The following is a 16817-nucleotide window of genomic DNA, read 5'->3' as shown; positions in this document are numbered from 1 at the left end:
GAGACGTGGGAGGGGGGGGCGTCTCGGGCGCCGGGCGGTGCTGGGGGGCGGGGAGGGAGCTCACAGCAGAGCCCACGGCACAGGCATCGGAAGCACCGCCCTGCGGCCGGAGACGTCGGCACCGATGGGCATCAGCACATCGGCTCCTTCTCCGGTCAGACACTCGGCAACACGGCTGCCCTTTCACAAGCCGGCCCCGCCCGGCCCCTTCCCCTCGGGCCCCATCCCTCCCGCCTGCGCTGGAGGGGCGGAGCGGCTTTGACCTGCGTTTGCTGAGACTCTCGTGGGGAAAGCAGAGCACAAACCAGCCTGGCGTGCCGGCGGTCCCGCTGGACGGGCTCCTGGGGGGGCCGAGGTGCCTGTCCCGAAACGCTCTGTCCCGGATTCAGAACCATGCCGCCCCCTCCCCACCGCCCCCAAAGGGACCACCACACACACAGGCCGGACCCAACACCCTACAAGCAGCCCTGGCTCCACAGCAGCGCGCAGACAGAGCTGCGAGGCACGGAGGCCTGTGCCAGCTGACGGGAGCCCTCCCTCCACAGACAACCAAAGCTCACGGACATCTGAAAAGCACCAAAGAGCTAACAAGAGCCCTGGCTGGTGTGGCCCAGTGGAGAGAGCGTTGGCCTGCAGACTGAGGGTCCCGGGTTCGATTTCGGTCAAGGACACATGCCAGGTTGTGGGCTTGATCCCCAGTTGGGGGGTGTGGGGGGCGTGCAGGAGGCAGCCGACCCAGGATTCCCTCTCATCACTGACGTTTCTATCTCTCTCCCTCTCCCTTCCTCCCTGAAGTCAACATACAAACAAATCAATAAATAGAAAGCGCCAACAAGATGCTGAGGAGGTGCCGGCTGACAGCCCAGAGCGGACCGGAGCCCCGGGAGCTGAGCCTGTCGCATCAGCCACGTCCTCCCTGGAGGTGGCCGCCCACTGGGTGGGGGGACGACGACAAAAGGGCGACGTGTGAACCTGAGAGTCTTGCAGGGCTGGGGGCGCAGAACGCGCCACGGGGCGGGGGGGGGGGGGGGACACTGAGGACCCACTGCCTATTTGGGGCTGTGACCTGAGGGATGGGGCCGTAGGTGAGGATGAACCAGAAGCAGACGACGCAGTCAGATGGGCCTGTGGCCTGGAAATCTCCGGCCTTGAGCCTGGAATGACGTGACCCCAGGATTCTAGGGCTCCTGGGCACCTGGCAGAAGCAAACCAACCCAGGAATTATCCTGGGCCTCAAAACACTGCAAAAACCACGTTTCACACACCAGGTCCAGCACAAGATCTAAAATAATCAGGCCCCGCGGACACAAATCGGGCAGAACCCGCAGAATTTGACAACAGAAACACGCCCCCGGGATCCCAGCGACTGGAATGACCGCAGACTGAAGACGGCCCGCGTTCTGCCAGCCCCTCTGTCTGCCCCACCAGCGTCCAGAGGTCTCGTCTGAGAAAACACACCTGATGCTGCTCAGCCCTGTGTGCATGGCCGCGGCCCTGGGCCCGTCCCTTCACAGCCTGCCACGCAGCGCGACGGTCCTGGGTCTTACTCAGTGAGGGGCCCGGCTCCTCACAGCCCCTGGCTGCGTACGTGCTGAGTAAATATCTACCAGTAGTCCGCCTCCCGCCTCCACTCATTTTATTTTTTAAATATTTTTATTGATTTCGGAGAGGAAATGAGAGGGAGAGATAGAAACATCAATGATGAGAGAGAATCATTGATCAGCTGGCTGCCTCCTGGATCCAGCCAACAACCAGGGCATGTGTCCTGACCAGGAATCGAATCGAACCGTGACCTCCTGGTTCATAGGTCAATGTTCAACCACTAAACCATGCCTATTGGGCTACTTCCTTGATTTTATTTTATGTGATTTTTTTTTTTTTTTGGTCTTTCCTTCCTTGATTTTAGAGAGAGAAGGAGAGAGAGAGAGGGGGGAGAGAAACATTGATTTGCTGTTCCACTTATTTATGCATTCATTGGTTGACTCTTGGATGTGCCCTGACTGGGGGGTCGAACCCGCGATCTTAGGGCGATGCTCTGAGCAGGGCCAAGAGTGGTCTTGATAATCGGTGCTACAGACTGAACTGACGGAGTTTGTGTCCCCCGAGAAGCCGTGTGTTGAAGCCCTAATCCCCAGTGTGATTGCATGGGAGACAGGACCTACAGGGTTCAATGAGGTCATCAGGGTGGGACCTACCCAGTAGGACTGGGGTCCTATCAGAAGAGAAATGCAGACCTCGCTCTCTCTCTCTCCCTCCCCTTCTCTCCTTTTCTCTCCCCCCCTTCTGCTTTCCCTCCCCCTCCTTCTCTCTCTCTCTGTCTTTATGCCTGTCTCTCTCTCATGCACAGAGAAAATGCCATGAGTACACAGCAAGCCAATGGCTATTTGCAAGCAGGAAGGCGAGGCCTCGCCAGAAACCAACTCTGCCGGCACCTTGACCTTGCTTGACCTTGGACTTCCCCTCGTTCAAGGCGCCAGGTCTGTGGTGCTGGTCGAGGGAGCGTGGGCACGAGCAGACTCACTCACACACCATTTCTGGGATGTCGCCCGTCTACAGACACACCCCCACGGGAGATGAGACTTCAACTCAAACCGACAAGAACGGGGAGGGAGTGAACACAGGACGTTAGAAAGGCGGCTTTTTAAAAAGTTTTATTTCAAGAACTTTTGTTGTTTTTACTGGTATTTCAAAAAAAGGTGGATCCAAGTACAAAAAGAAAAAGTCAGTTGAATAACAGCAGAGGCTTAGAAACCACAGCAGCAGAAGCGATGGACGGACAGACGCACAGACAACCACCCAGGGACGCGATTCTGCTCGGCTCCTGGCTGACTGTGTCTCCCTCCCGTGCAACACACACGAAGCATGCCATGAGACAGAAAAGGAAAAGCTGGACCAACAGCTACAAAGGAGCGACCCTGCCCCCTCCCCCGCCCGCCCCCCTCCTCGCCCCTCCCTCCTCAGGTCAAGTTGTTCTGAAGACAGTTCGCCTCCAGCTCCGCCGGGTCCCCGCGGCCCTCGAGCTTGGGCGACAGCGAGTTCTGAATGTTGAAGGGCTCCTCCTCTTTCAGGCAGGACTTGAGGACCTCCTGGATTTTGTGGGGGGCGCTGGGGTCGTCCTGCAGGAGGGACAGAGGTGAGGGAGGGGCAGGACGGAGGCCGAAGGCGGGAGAGGGACCAAATGACCGGCGGAGCGAGTGAGGGAAGCGTGAGACGATGAGCCACAGGACGGGCCAGCAGCTGCTTTTGGGGAAAGTCACCGTCAGAGACCCCGGCCGGACAGAGGGGACTTGATCCAAACACCTTTCTTTCTTCCTTTTTAAAAAGATACATGTGGCCGAAACCGGTTTGGCTCAGTGGATAGAGCGTCGGCCTGCGGACTGAAGGGTCCCAGGTTCGATTCCGGTCAGGGGCATGTACCTGGGTTGCGGGCACATCCCCAGTTGGGGATGTGCAGGAGGCAGCTGATCGATGTTTCTCTCTCATCGATGTTTCTGACTCTCTGTCTCTCTCCCTTCCTCTCTGTAAAAAAATCAATAAGGTATGTTTAAAAAAAAAATTTAAAAAAAAAAGATACATGTTTACTGATTTCAGAGAGGAAATGAGAGGGAGGGAGAGAAACACCGATGATGAGAGAGAGGCATGGACTGTGGCACACCCTCCCAACTGGGGATTGAGCCTGCAACCCAGGCATGTGCCCCTGACCGGAATCGAACCCGGGACCCTTCAGTCTGCAGGCCGATGCTCTGTCCACTGAGCCACACCGGCCAGGGCCTGCTTTGCTTGGGACACTGTCTCTGACAGGACCTGGTGTTTGACTGGCCAGAGCACACACTGGGCTGGGTCTTTGAAGAGTCGGTGGGACTTGTGTTGGGTTTCAGCTGGTCTTTAAGGAGCCCACCCCCTAAGGACAGGGCTTCCCCGGACCTATGGTCCCACCTGGGTTCAGGCCACCTCAGCCCTAACCACTGCCTAGAAGTCTGCCGGCATTTAGGGTCCCGAAACAATGTCAAGACGGTTTGCCCAGCCCCCCCAAGGGCAACCCCTCTGGCCTCAGTGACCCCCAGGCACCCCCCAGCAATCAAGGGCCAGAAAGAGCAGGAAGACGAAGCACCATCATCCTAACCCTCCGCACCCCCACGGCTCCGCGAGACGGGGAGAGAGGCTCCATCAAGCCCCCCTTCCCATGCCCACCGCCCCAACCCCAGCGGATCCCAGGGGCTGAGTGGCGGCTCCGCACCGAGACAGACAGACGCAGGCCCAGCCGGGCTGAGCGTGCACGGGGAGGGGAGGCCCAAGGAAGGCGCCACCTGGAGGATAAGGTTACAGGGGAGCCGGCGTGGGCAGGGGGTGCAGGGGGTGCGGGCAGCGGCCCAGTTTCCTTACGTTTGGGTGCGAGCCCTCGGCAATGGTGGAAAGGGAGAAGTTGTCGTTGTGGAGTTCAGACGGCGTCCGGAATTTGCTTTTGGACAGAAGAGAGAAGGGAACGTTAAGTGAAGTGATCGTGGCAAACTCTGAGGAGCCCACGGCCCAGCGCTGCATCTCAGCAAACGCCGTGGCCAGGAAGAGACGCGCCGTTAGTGGCTGTGCCACTGAGGGTCACTCCTGCCGTTTATTTATTTATTCTAAGTATATTTTATTGGTTTCAGAGAGGAAGGGAGAGGGAGAGAGAGAGAGAAACACCAATGATGAGAGTATCATGGATCGCCTGCCTTCTGCACGCCCTCTACTGGGGACCAAGCCCTGGGCATGTGCCTTTGACTGGAATCGAACCCGGGACCCTTCAGTCCGCAGGCTGACGCTCTATCCACTGAGCCGCACTGGCCAGGGCTAAACTTCTACCATTTAAACCAGGAGCCTGTAGTGTTTTTATTACCGACTCCAAGTGGCTCATTCAAACGTTAGATAAAGAACTGACAACGAGATGAGCAGCTATGACCAGGCAGTTACAGCACATCGTAATGCCATCTGGCCATCGGTGGCTGTAAGATGCCAGCGACTGTAAGACACAACCCAGCTTCTGAGACGTTAATATGTGAAAAAGAAAAACACCCCAACTGCCGTGTATCCCAGAATTAACGCACCGCGCAGTCTCTGCAGTGCAGGGCCCGGGGCCAGGCGGGGGGAGGCGGGGCAGCGTGCGAGCTGACCGGGCTGACCGGGCTGACAGAACTGACCGAGCTGACCGAGCTGACCGGGCTGACCGGGCTGACCGAGCTGACCGGGCTGACAGAACTGACCGGGCTGACAGAACTGACCGAGCTGACCGAGCTGACCGGACTGACCGGGCTGACTGAACTGACCGAGCTGACCGAGCTGACCGGGCTGACTGAACTGACCGAGCTGACCGAGCTGACCGGGCTGACCGGGCTGACCGAGCTGACTGGGCTGACCGGGCTGACCGAGCTGACCGAGCTGACAGAACTGACCGAGCTGACCGGGCTGACAGAACTGACCGGGCTGACCGGGCTGACCGGGCTGACTGAACTGACCGAGCTGACCGGGCTGACCGGGCTGACTGAACTGACCGGGCTGACAGAACTGACCGAACTGACCGGGCTGACCGGGCTGACCGAGCTGACCGAGCTGACAGAACTGACCGGGCTGACAGAACTGACCGAACTGACCGGGCTGACCGAACTGACCGGGCTGACAGAACTGACCGAGCTGACAGAACTGACCGAACTGACCGGGCTGACAGAACTGACCGAGCTGACAGAACTGACCGAGCTGACCGAGCTGACCAGGCTGACAGAACTGACCGGGCTGACCGGGCTGACAGAACTGACCGAGCTGACAGAACTGACCGAGCTGACCGAGCTGACCAGGCTGACAGAACTGACCGGGCTGACAGAACTGACCGAGCTGACCGAGCTGACCAGGCTGACAGAACTGACCGAGCTGACCGGGCTGACTGAACTGACCGGGCTGACCGAACTGACCGGGCTGACAGAACTGACCGAACTGACAGAACTGACCGGGCTGACCGAGCTGACCGGGCTGACAGAACTGACCGGGCTGACAGAACTGACCGAGCTGACCGAGCTGACCAGGCTGACAGAACTGACCGGGCTGACAGAACTGACCGGGCTGACCGGGCTGACCGGGCTGACAGAACTGACCGGGCTGACCGGGCTGACAGAACTGACCGAGCTGACAGAACTGACCGAGCTGACCGGGCTGACCGGGCTGACCGAACTGACCGGGCTGACCGGGCTGACAGAACTGACCGAGCTGACCGAGCTGACCAGGCTGACAGAACTGACCGGGCTGACAGAACTGACCGGGCTGACCGAGCTGACCGGGCTGACTGAACTGACCGGGCTGACAGAACTGACCGGGCTGACAACTGACCGAGCTGACCGGGCTGACAGAACTGACCGGGCTGACCGAGCTGACCGGGCTGACCAGGCTGACCGGGCTGACCGAGCTGACCGGGCTGACAGAACTGACCGGGCTGACCGAACTGACCGGGCTGACCGAACTGACCGGGCTGACCGGGCTGACCGGGCACAGGAGCCAAGTGCTGCGCAGAACACAGCAGCTCCGGGGAGGCCCAGAGCGAGGCTCTGCCAGTCACACTCGGCTTCTCCACACCCAGGGCAGCCAGCGGCTCCTCCCCCCATCCTCACGCAGCTGGCTGTCCTGGTGGGGGTCCCCCCTCCGCATCCCCTGTGGGGGGCTGAGGAGCCCAGGGCCCCGTGTCGGGCACATTCTCCCGGGAGCCTCGGGCGGGCGGCGGGGACTGATGGGGTGACAGGTGGGAAGGGCGGTGGGCACAGTTCTGAGAGAATTGTCTCTTGGGCCCCAAGGGAGCTGAACCCCAATCTCCTCCTTGTGTGTAGTTGTTAGTCCTCACCCGAGGACATTTCCCCTGGATTTTAGGGGGAGAGAGGGAAGGGAGAGACCTCCATGTGAGAGGAACGTCGCGGGCGCACTCACTGGGTCCGGCGCAGCCTGGTGTTCTCCGTCTTGAGCAGGTACAGCTTCTTGGCAAAGAACACGGTCACCATGAAGAGCAGGAGCAGCACCAGGGCGGCCGCGCCCACGGCCACGCACATCACCTGGAAGTCGGTGACGATGGACTCGCAGCGCGTCCCCTTGTGCCAGATGTAGTCCTGGGTGTTGCACCTGCAGCAGCAAACGGGGCGAAGCCAGGTGGTGGGCGGGCGGCCCTGCCTCGGCGAGGCCTGGTCTGTGCCCGCACTGACCTCCCCGCCTGACCCGAGGACGCCCGGGAGCCGGGCTGCCCCACGCCGGGCGGACCTCGTAGCTGAGACTCCTGGCCCGGCCATAGCCACCCAAGCAGTGGGCTGGGCCGCTCTGGGGTCCATGACATCAAGGCAGCCAGGGCCCGAGGGACCGAACGCACTGGCCAGTCGCTGGCTGTGAGGTGGCCAGGAGCAAAGGGAAGCCCGATTCCCCCGCACGGCTCTCAGCTGCCCCACCCCCAGCCCTGGGCTCCGGACGAAAGAAGATGAAACATCAGATGAAGGCGCCCAACACATGCAGCCTGCTTGTTGCTGTGCAGTCCCCTCGGGTCATGTGGCGAACCAGGCCCAGACGAGGCACGTCCGCTCCCACCTCTGTGGCCCCCAACGCTCTGCCCCCCACGCCTGGGTCCTGTCACCGTGAGAACTGCCAGGAGAGCATCGTGAGAATCGCCCCTCGGGTGGGTTTAGTCCTTTTGTTGAGTGACTTTCTCCTGCCCTTGGGGACATTCCCAGGCTCCCACTCTCCCAATGACATTGCTGTTTCCATGGGAACCAGGCTGCTTCAAAGAGGCAAGATGTGGAAGGATCCAGAGGCAGGCAGAGCGGGAGGACAGGAAAGGCAGGGTGAGTGCCAGGCGAGAAGGGAGGACGGGCTCCGCCACACCCAGAGCGGAGCAGGGTGGGGCACGTGGCTAACGGGATGCCGTCCCTCCCGCTCGGGCCGGAGGCCGGAGGCCGGTGGCGCTAGCCCGCTGCTCGGGAGAAGTTCTGCCCGGCTCTCCGGCCCGTCCTCTGCGGCGGGCGGGGAGACAAAGGCGCCGCAGTCTGCAGCTGCGGCTCAGCAGCCTCTGTGCCTGGAATGCTAAACCGTTCCCAAGCCTCAGCCGGCGGGTGTGCACAGCGGGGAGGGAGGCTGAGCAAGGGGGCCTGGGGGGGGGCTTGGCCTTCCAAGGGAGGACCCCGGGAGCCAAGGCCACACCGCCAGGCAGGACACGCTGACTCTCCCACCCGGGAACCCCGAGAGCCCGGGAGGGGCCGGGGACTCTGCTGGCTCCCGGGGGTAGCGGGGGCTCCCCAGGGGCAGCGGGGGCTCCCCAGGGGCAGCGGGGGCGCACTCTGGAGGGAGCTTCCTCTGAAGGTGAAACTCAGACCTCCACTAGGATGGGCCATGACTTCCCACAGAGACCCCACCTCCCGGCTCAACCCATCACTACGGTCTCCCCAGTGACGTGTGAGGAGCAAAATCACGGGCACTCCCATGGCCGGCGGCCCTTCACCAACCACACGGTCTTGTCACCATTATTTCTTTCCTTTTTTTGTTTGGTTTAAAGTATATTTTTGTTGATTTCAGAGAGGAAGGAAGAGGAAGAGAGAGAGAGAGAAACATCAGTGGTGAGAGAGAATCGTGGATGGGCTGCCCCCTCACACCCCCTACTGGGGATCAAGTCCGCAACCCGGGCCTGTACCCGGACCGGGAATCCAACCGTGACCTCCTGGTTCCTAGGTCCACCACTGAGGCACCGTGGCCGGGCCATCATTATTTCCTGATCACAGCAGCTCCTTCTGGCCGTGGCTCGGTAACGCCACTCAGAACGGGGGGACACATCCTTCTGTGAGTGACCTCAGTGCCAGGGTCATTTGTAGGAAACAACTTCACAGGAAGGAACTGGAAGTCAAGTTTTCATGCCAAAGGCACAACATTCATGCTTTCTACATGTTACTCTCCTATCAGAACATCAAGCAAGACCTACAGGATTTGAATTCTTCACACGCCTCCAAAAAGACCATGAAAAAGGAACATTGGGAATGACACTTAAAAAAGACGCCCATGCCCTGGCCGGTTTGGCTCAGTGGATAGAGCCACTGGCCTGTGGACTGAAGGGTCCGGGTTCGATTCTGGTCAAGGGCACATGCCCCGGTTGCGGGCTCAGTCCCCAGTGGGGGGATGTGCAGGAGGCAGCCGATCCATGATTCTCTCAACATTGATGTTTCTCTCTCTCCTCCTCTCCCTTCTTCTCTGAAATCGATAAGACACATTTTTTAAAAAGACACCCACGCTCTAGAAACGCTCCTCCCAGGACCGACAGAAACAAGTCCCCGCGAGCCTGAGGCTCTGCTGCCCGCGTGGGGCCAGGAGAGGACGAAGGCAGCTCACCGCACATCGGCCCGACCCACGAATCTCCCAGGACGGCCCGGGCTCCCCGGCAGGTTACCCGCTCCGGCGAGGGCTGTGGACAGAGCAATCCCTGAGGAGCGTGGGCTGGTGCTGCGGACAGTGTCCTGAGAGCCACTGGGCTCTCCGTGTCTTTTCTGGACGGGGTTCCAAGGAGACAGAAATCAAGGTAGAAGGGGAAAAGCCACGACCCAGACCCCACCACCTCTGCTGCCCCTGGTCAGACCGACTCGGCTCGAGCGGCTGCTCTCTGCTGGGTCCGGCCCAGGAGAAGGGCCTCACTCTGACGGGACACGCTCAGCCCCAACTCGGCCCTGCCGGTGGCTCAGGGGCGTGGCCAGCCGTGGTCTCGCCTCCCGAGTAGGTTTAAGGGCACACTCTCTCCCCCCTAAAACTCCTCAAGCAGCAAAGGCCCCTCCGAAGCCCTTCCTTTTGCCTCTATTTAAAATATATATATATTTTTATTAATTTCAGAGAGGAAGGAAGAGGGAGAGAAAGACAGAAACATCAATGATGAGAGAGAATCATGGATCAGCTGCCTCCTGCACGCCCCACACTGGGGGTCAAGCCCGAAACCCGGGCCTGTGTCCCTGACCCAAATCGAACCCGTAACCCTTCAGTCCACAGGCCGACGCTCTATCCCCTGAGCCACACTGGCCAGAGCCCTTGTGCCTTTAGAGTTAGTGGTTGGATCAAGGACACAACCCTTAGAGGAAACTCGGGCCTTGTCCCCGAGGACCCTCTCCACGACGGGTCCCGGGCAGCGCGTTCAGGCCGCACTTGCCCAGACGCTGCCTGAGGGGACGTCTCCTGCCCGGGTCCCGTGGAGGCTGGGCCTGTCCCCCCGGCGGGGGCTCCTCACACACACTGGCCGGGAGGGCAGTTCTCGCTCCCGCTCCGGCCGCGCCCACGCCCTCACCTGCAGAAGGCCCCGAGGTGCTCCACCAGGTAGCACTGGCCGCCGTTGTGACAGTAGCTGGGGAGCAGGTCGCACACCGACCGGCAGGAGCTGTTGTGCCGCACGAAGCCGCTGCGGCAGGCGGTGCCGTTCTCGCCGGGGGCCGGGTCCCTGCCGGGCTCCCCTGGACGGGGCCTGAGCGCGATGCTGCCCCCGGGGGCCATGCCCAGGGTGTGCTGGGGGGGGCCCGCGTGCCACCAGCGGGGGGGCTGGCCGGTGCCGGGCCGGGGCCTCTCGCTGGGCACCAGGTCGCCGTGGCCGTCCCGGGGTCCCCCGCCGGCGGCCTCCTTGCCCTCCTCCTCCTCCTCCTCCTCCTGCCCGTCCTCCTCCTCCAGGTCGTCGTAGAAGGACGTGGTGGGGTAGAAGTCGGACTCGTCGAAGGGGGTGAAGTCGTCGTACAGGTCCAGCAGGCTCCAGGAGGGGGTCTCGCCCCCGTCGTCGTCGGGGTGGCGCTCGGAGGCCCCGGGCGGCTCCGGGAAGCTCCCCAGGTCGGCGCCGCGGCCCTCGCCGTCCAGACCCTCGAAGTAGTCGAGGTCGATGGCCTCGGAGCCCGGGTGGAGCTCCGGGGCGCCCGGGAGCGGGGGCGTGGGCTCTGGCCCCCGAGGCTCCGGCGCGCTGCCTCCCGGGTCCGGCCAAACCTCCGCGGGGCGCTGCTGGGGGCCTTCGGGGCCTGGGCTCGGCTGGTGGCCGGCGGTCGGGGCGGTGGCTGCGGGAGGGGCGGGCGGCGCCGAGGACGGCCCAGGGGCCTCGCCCGGAGCCGGGGCCGTGGCGGGCAGGGCCTGCGTGTCCCCGCTGCCCGCCTCCGCCGTGGCCGCGCCCGGGCCCGCGCCGTCAGCCTCCAGCCAGGCCGCGCCCGTCACGGCCGCCGACGCCTCCAGCGCGTCCTCCGGCCCGACCCCCGGGCCCCCCGGGGCGCGCTCGCCGCCGGGCGCCGTCCAGGCCGCCTCCTCCTCCCCGGCTCCCGGCGGGCCCTGCTCCCGCGTGTCGTTGGCACGCGGCTCCCACGCGACGGTGGTCGGGGCGGGCTCGTCCCCCTCGACGGCGCTGCCAGCCTCACGCGCTGCAGGCAGAGGGGCGGCGTCAGGGCCCGGCTGCAGGCCCCGCCCACCCGCCCACGGCGCGGCCACGCCCCCTGTCAGCCCCGCCCACCAAGCCGGGAACCCTCCCGCCAGGTGTCCCCGCCCAGGCCCCGCCCTTCGAGAGGCCCCGCCCCCGACCTGACCCACAGTCTCACCAGCCCCCCACCCCCCCACGCCCCAGGAATAGAGCTGATCCTCGGGGTGAAGCTCCAGGACAAGGCTCAAGCCTTGACCTCCGAACTCGCACACAGGCCCCGCCCACCCGCGCAGGCCCCGCCCGGAACTCGCACCCTCAGGCCCCGCCCACCAAGGCCCCGCCCCGAACTCGCACCCTCAGGCCCCGCCCCGAACTCGCACCCTCCTGCACCCCCTTCACCTCTAAGTCGGGGGCTCAAGTCTGACCCTCAGGCCCGTCCCCCGGACCCCCCGCAGCCGGCACCTGGGCCAGCACAGCCAGGACCGGCCGGCCGCCCTTCGGCCTTCCCGGGACCCCACCTCTCCACGCACCCCTTTCCCCGCGCGGCCCCGCCCCCGGCCTCCCGCTCGCGGGCCCCGCGGCACCCGAGGCCGGCGGGTCCTGGCTCTGGGGGAGGGCGAGCCCGCGGGTCCCGGGCGGTCGGAACCTACCCGGCGCGGCCCCGGCGACCAGCACCAGCGTGGCCGCCAGGAGCGGCAGCAGCGGCGGCGGCCCCCGGCCCGGGCCCCCGCCCCCAGCTCGGCCCATGGCGCGGCCCCCGGGCGCTGTCCACGGTCTGTCCCGCTCGCTGCGCCTCCGCTCGCGGCCGCCGCGCTTCCCGCCGGACTGCGGCGTCTCAGCCCGCGATGGGCAGCGCGAGGAGCCGCATGCCGCCGCCGTCCCCGGCGCCCGCCGTCCCCGCTGTCCCCGCCGCGCTCCCCGCCTCCCGCGCCACCGCTCCGCGCTCGGCGCCGCCCCCACCCCGCCCGCCGCTCCCGCCCCGCGCACGTCGCTCTGACGCCGGCCCCGCTCCGTCCGCCTGCGGGAGGGACCGACCGACCCCCGGCTCGGGCCGCTGCGACCCACGGACGCGGAGGGCGAGCAGCCGGGCCACAGCGCCGCGCGTGGCGGGGCCGACAGGTGCGCGGGCGGGAGGCCTGCGGGCGGGGTCGCGGCCCCGCCTCCCCGTGGAGCGCCGGCGCGGGACCCCACCCGCGAGGATCCCACCCGCCACGCGGCGGGCACGGAGGCGGGGGCCCGGCACCCGCAGACTCGGGGCGGGGCTCCGAGGGGCCGCAGGGCGGGAGCCCGAGCCGCGCGTGGCCACGAGCCGCCCCGGGTGCCGGCGCCTCTCGGATGTCCGCCCCCCGCGTGTCGGGCGGGAAGGGGCTCGGGTCCCCGGGGCCCCCCGAGGGCCGGGCGCGCGCTGGCAGCGCCGGGCAAGGGGCGCCGCGCGGCCGGCTCTAATCGGATCAGCCCTGACCCGCGGCCGCCGGAGCCCAGGCTCCCCAGCTCCCCACCTCCCGCTGCCCCGGGAGGGCCTTTCCTCGCGGTTCCTCCCCCCGGAGGCGTCGCCCCGGGATCCGGGTCGCCGCCGCTCAGGTTCCCGGGTGGACCAGGGCCGAGACCGCAGCCCGGGGCGCGCCGCCAGGCCAGGCACCCGTCTGCCAGGGCCTCACCCCAGCCCTGCAGGCGGGGCAGTCGCGACCTGGCCGCTTAGTTTATCCACCAAAGTCAGCCTCCCGCTGCGTGTGACCCACGTGACACTCGGGGTCAGAGCCGACCTGTGGCAGCGCTTCCCGAGACACCCCGCTTCCCGAGACACCCGCCGTCCCTGCGGAGCCGCACGCACTGAGACGGAGAGTCACCGCCTGGGATGGGGTTCCCTCGTTCAACCTGTTTCCCTGCCTGGAACGGCTACTGCCGCAGTGCTGCTCCTCTCCAGCTCCGCCCGCAAACCCCTCACCCCCGCAGCCTGCACAACCTGCCCAGCACACCCGATGCCCTCATCCCAGTGGGCAGCGCCAGGCGGGGGGAGGGCTCCCAGGGCTGGGAGGAGGCACAGGTGGATGAATGGCAGCATCTACTCTCAGCCCAGAACCATGGGTCTGGAGCTTCCTGCAAGGAGACTGTCTTTTTATGCTTATTTTCATTTGACTTTTTATTGACTATTGGGGTGAAATTGGTTAATAAAATTATAGAGGCCTCAGGTATACAATTCTCTATCATCTTCTATTGTGTGTTCGCTGCCCAGTCACGTCTCCTGCCATCCCCCCCGCCCCCCTTCCTTCTGGTAATCACCATACTTCCTATGAGGCTCTTTCCTTAATCCCGGCACCTCCCTCACCAGGCCCTCCACACCCGCCTCTGACACCGTCCGTCCGTTCTCTGCATCCGAGTCTATTTTGTTTATTGTTTAGACCACACAGAAGTGAAACCATACAGTATTTTTTCTTTGGGTTCATACTGCCTCTGGGGACAGCACATACCAGACAGAGGCTGGGGAGGGCTTCACACTTGCCTTTTGGCCAGACACCCTCCAACCCCGGCTCAGCCTCCCACCTGTGGTTTCTGTCTCCTTGACTCTTGGGCGGTGGTTGCAGGGGAGGTGGTGCACAGGCCTGCCTGCCGCCGCCGCTGCCTCCCCGGGAGAGGCCTCGTGGACTGGCCTTCGCCGTCTGGGGCATGACAACCGCTCCCGACTTTTTCACCGTCTGGATGGGGTCCCTACTCCCACACCTTCCATAAAACTGACCTACTCCGCTCCTCATTTTAAGAAGTTTGTTCCGATAAGCAAGGGTCCAGTATAAAATAGGGACTGTCTCCTTCCTGAGCAGCCCCTTCCCTTCCGCGGGACAGGTTCTGCTAGGACTTCCATTTCGGGATTTTAAACCAACGGTTGCCATTCAGGTCCACTCAGATCCTCCCTAGCAGGTGCCACCAGCAGCTTCAGAACTGAGCACAGCACCCCTGGCTGGGTGACACCCGAACAAGAGGGAGGCGAGCTGGTCAGGCCATGATGGGAAGAGCAGCCGCAGCCTCAGATGTGCGTGAGCGTAGGAGAGCCAGTGCCCCGGGTCTCATACATGTGAGAGGGGTAGCATAATGCATCAGATGTATGTAACGTTCCCTCTGGGCACAAGGTCGGAGGAGACTAAAGAGGGGAGAAGGGGAGCTAAGATACAGGAACTGGACTGTGAAAGAGAAGAAACTCATCTCCAAGACCTACCACGTCCCCTCGTGCACGTGGGGGCCAGGGATACTCGCCAGGCGATGCTTCTGCACGCCTGAGGCTCCTACTGGGGTTGGCCACCTGACCCCAGCACCAAGGCCCGTTGCCATGGCTACAGCCAGCTTCCCTGTGCACAGAAGCTCTGGCTTCCCCCGGGTTGCTGTCCGGCAGGAGCGGCTCCAGCTGCCAAGACTGGCCTTACAGGCTGCGCAGGATGTGGTTCCTGCGTTAAGCCTCAGCAGCGACCACGAACACCTTTGTGAATGTCTGTCCTCCTGGGGGTCTAATTTGCCTCATTCTTCAAAACCACACTATGAGCATCTTGCAGACTGACGCTGAGATCCTGCAGACGTGGGAAGGCCAGGCCTAAAGTCTTGATTTCAAACCTTTTCATTCTTGTGTCTGAATTTCAGAAGAGGCATCAGGATGCAGAGGTCAGGCCTCACTCAAAAGAATGGGGGTCCTGCCCCCCCTTCCACAGCACCCCTCCACCAGGGCATGTCAGAGTTAATGCTATGATCTCCCAAGATCAGTGATGGCAAACCTTTTGAGCTTGGCGTGTCAGCATTTTGAAAAACCCTAACTTAACTCTGGTGCCGTGTCACATATAGAAATTTTTTGATCTTTGCAACCATAGTGAAACACTTATATTTTTGATATTTATTTTATATATTTAAATGCCACTCAACAAAGAAAAATCAACCAAAAAATGAGTTTGTGTGTCACCTCTGACACGTGTGTCATGGGTTCGCCATCACTGTCCTAGATCAACTAGACAGGGACCTCTGGAGCGGCCTCTCTGGGCAGTGTGCTGGCGGAAGCCTGGCCGGGCTGCAGGGCAGGTGGCTGTGACCACTTGGTGCTGGGCATGAGCCTTCTCTAACCACTTGCAGGAAGAAAGGAGGAGCCAGGGGTCAGGGTGCCGGGTTCAAGGCTGACCACCCCCCGCCCTGGCTGCAGGCACTCTGGATGCTCAGCTGCTCTCGTCCTAGGAAAGGACATCCTCCCTGGAGATGGCCCCCCTGTCCCCAGCAGACTTCTACACGGTGGCAAAGCCCCTGGCTCCCACGGCCTCAAAGTCAGCTCAAGCTGGGAGGAAGCCACAGTACACACCAGCAGAGCTCAGGTGAGGAGCGGCCAGGCTGGTCTGCAGGAGTCCTGCTGCCCCGGCAGGCGGCCTTTCTCAGCATTTCTCCAGAGCCTGCAGCTACTGCAGACAAACCAGACGAGGATGGCACGGCCGATTTGCATGGCCTCGGGGAACCCTTCCATGTCGGGGCCAAACCGCCACAGACATCAAGAGCCATGCAAAGGGGCCATAGCCGCCAGGAGCCTCGGCTCCCGGACTCTCCTGGACTGCGGCGGCCAGGGCACGGCAGAGGGTGGAACCGAGGAACCCGAGTGGAGGCCTCCGTCTCAGGCGTCCTAAGGGGTCACTGTGTGGTATTCAGGCTGCTTCCCTGAGGCCTGCAGAGGCCGGACCTGAGGGTTGGCGGAAAGGTGGCTGCCAGGAATCAGTCGCCTGGCTGCTCCCCGGGGGTTTGGAAGGGCCTGGAGAGGCCTCTGGGGGCAGGAGGGAGGAAAAGTGGCCCCAGTTCTGCAAGGCGGGCAGGAGCAGGAGGCAAGGCTCTGCCCCTGGCACGGGGCTGGGGGTGGTCCCGGAGAGCCAGCTGATTGGCTGCAGGGTCCTGGGCTTGAACAGCAGCACCTCGAGGATGCACCCAGCCACCCCATTCTGAGACGACTGCCTTCAATGCAGCAACCCCACGGGGTCAAGGTGCGCTCTCCTTGTTCCCAGGAACAAATCCCGCTGCAGCAGGTGCAGCTGGACAGAGCCAGCTCCTGGGACTGCAGGACCAGGGCCTTATAGGGTCAGAGTTTGCGGAAAGAGCGCTTCTCGGGGGCTGGCACTGCGCATCCAGATGAACCGGTGCTGGTGACTCACGTGGTTTTCCTGGAAGGAAGGTCACCCTCAAGGTTATGGCCCCAGCAGGACGGAAACCACGGGAGAGCATCCGATGCAGACTGCACACATCACCCCAGGACACTCGCGACGGGAGTTTCTTTTCTTCGTGGACACTGGCGCGATCAAACACAATCATGGCTGTTAACTATGGGAACGGTCTGGTGCCCCACCTGCAAGAATTAAGCAGCCTGGCCGACCTTACTCTTTTACTTCACTGCATGCAAGTCCCACGCCTGGAGCAC

At 63.1% G+C, this 16817-nt stretch overlaps 1 protein-coding gene across 1 annotated transcript; it reads right to left on the bottom strand.

Annotated features, from left to right (window-relative positions):
* Positions 1 to 2635: 2635 nt before the first annotated feature.
* CSPG5 (chondroitin sulfate proteoglycan 5) lies at positions 2636 to 12529 on the bottom strand. The gene is made up of 5 exons (XM_081106329.1): positions 12049 to 12529; positions 10304 to 11402; positions 6940 to 7128; positions 4384 to 4459; positions 2636 to 3116 (listed from the first exon to the last, which is right to left on the bottom strand). Exons 1-5 carry the CDS (start codon positions 12143 to 12145, stop codon positions 2958 to 2960), a joined length of 1620 nt encoding a protein of 539 aa, XP_080962455.1. The 5' UTR covers positions 12146 to 12529; the 3' UTR covers positions 2636 to 2957.
* Between the last annotated feature and the right edge of the window lie 4288 nt (positions 12530 to 16817).

The sequence above is a fragment of the Myotis nattereri genome (assembly GCF_964212035.1).
Source record: "Myotis nattereri genome assembly, chromosome: 14".
NCBI lineage: Eukaryota > Metazoa > Chordata > Mammalia > Chiroptera > Vespertilionidae > Myotis > Myotis nattereri.
The sequence above is the reverse complement of the archived record's forward strand: the minus strand, read 5'-3'. Positions and strand labels throughout refer to the sequence as shown.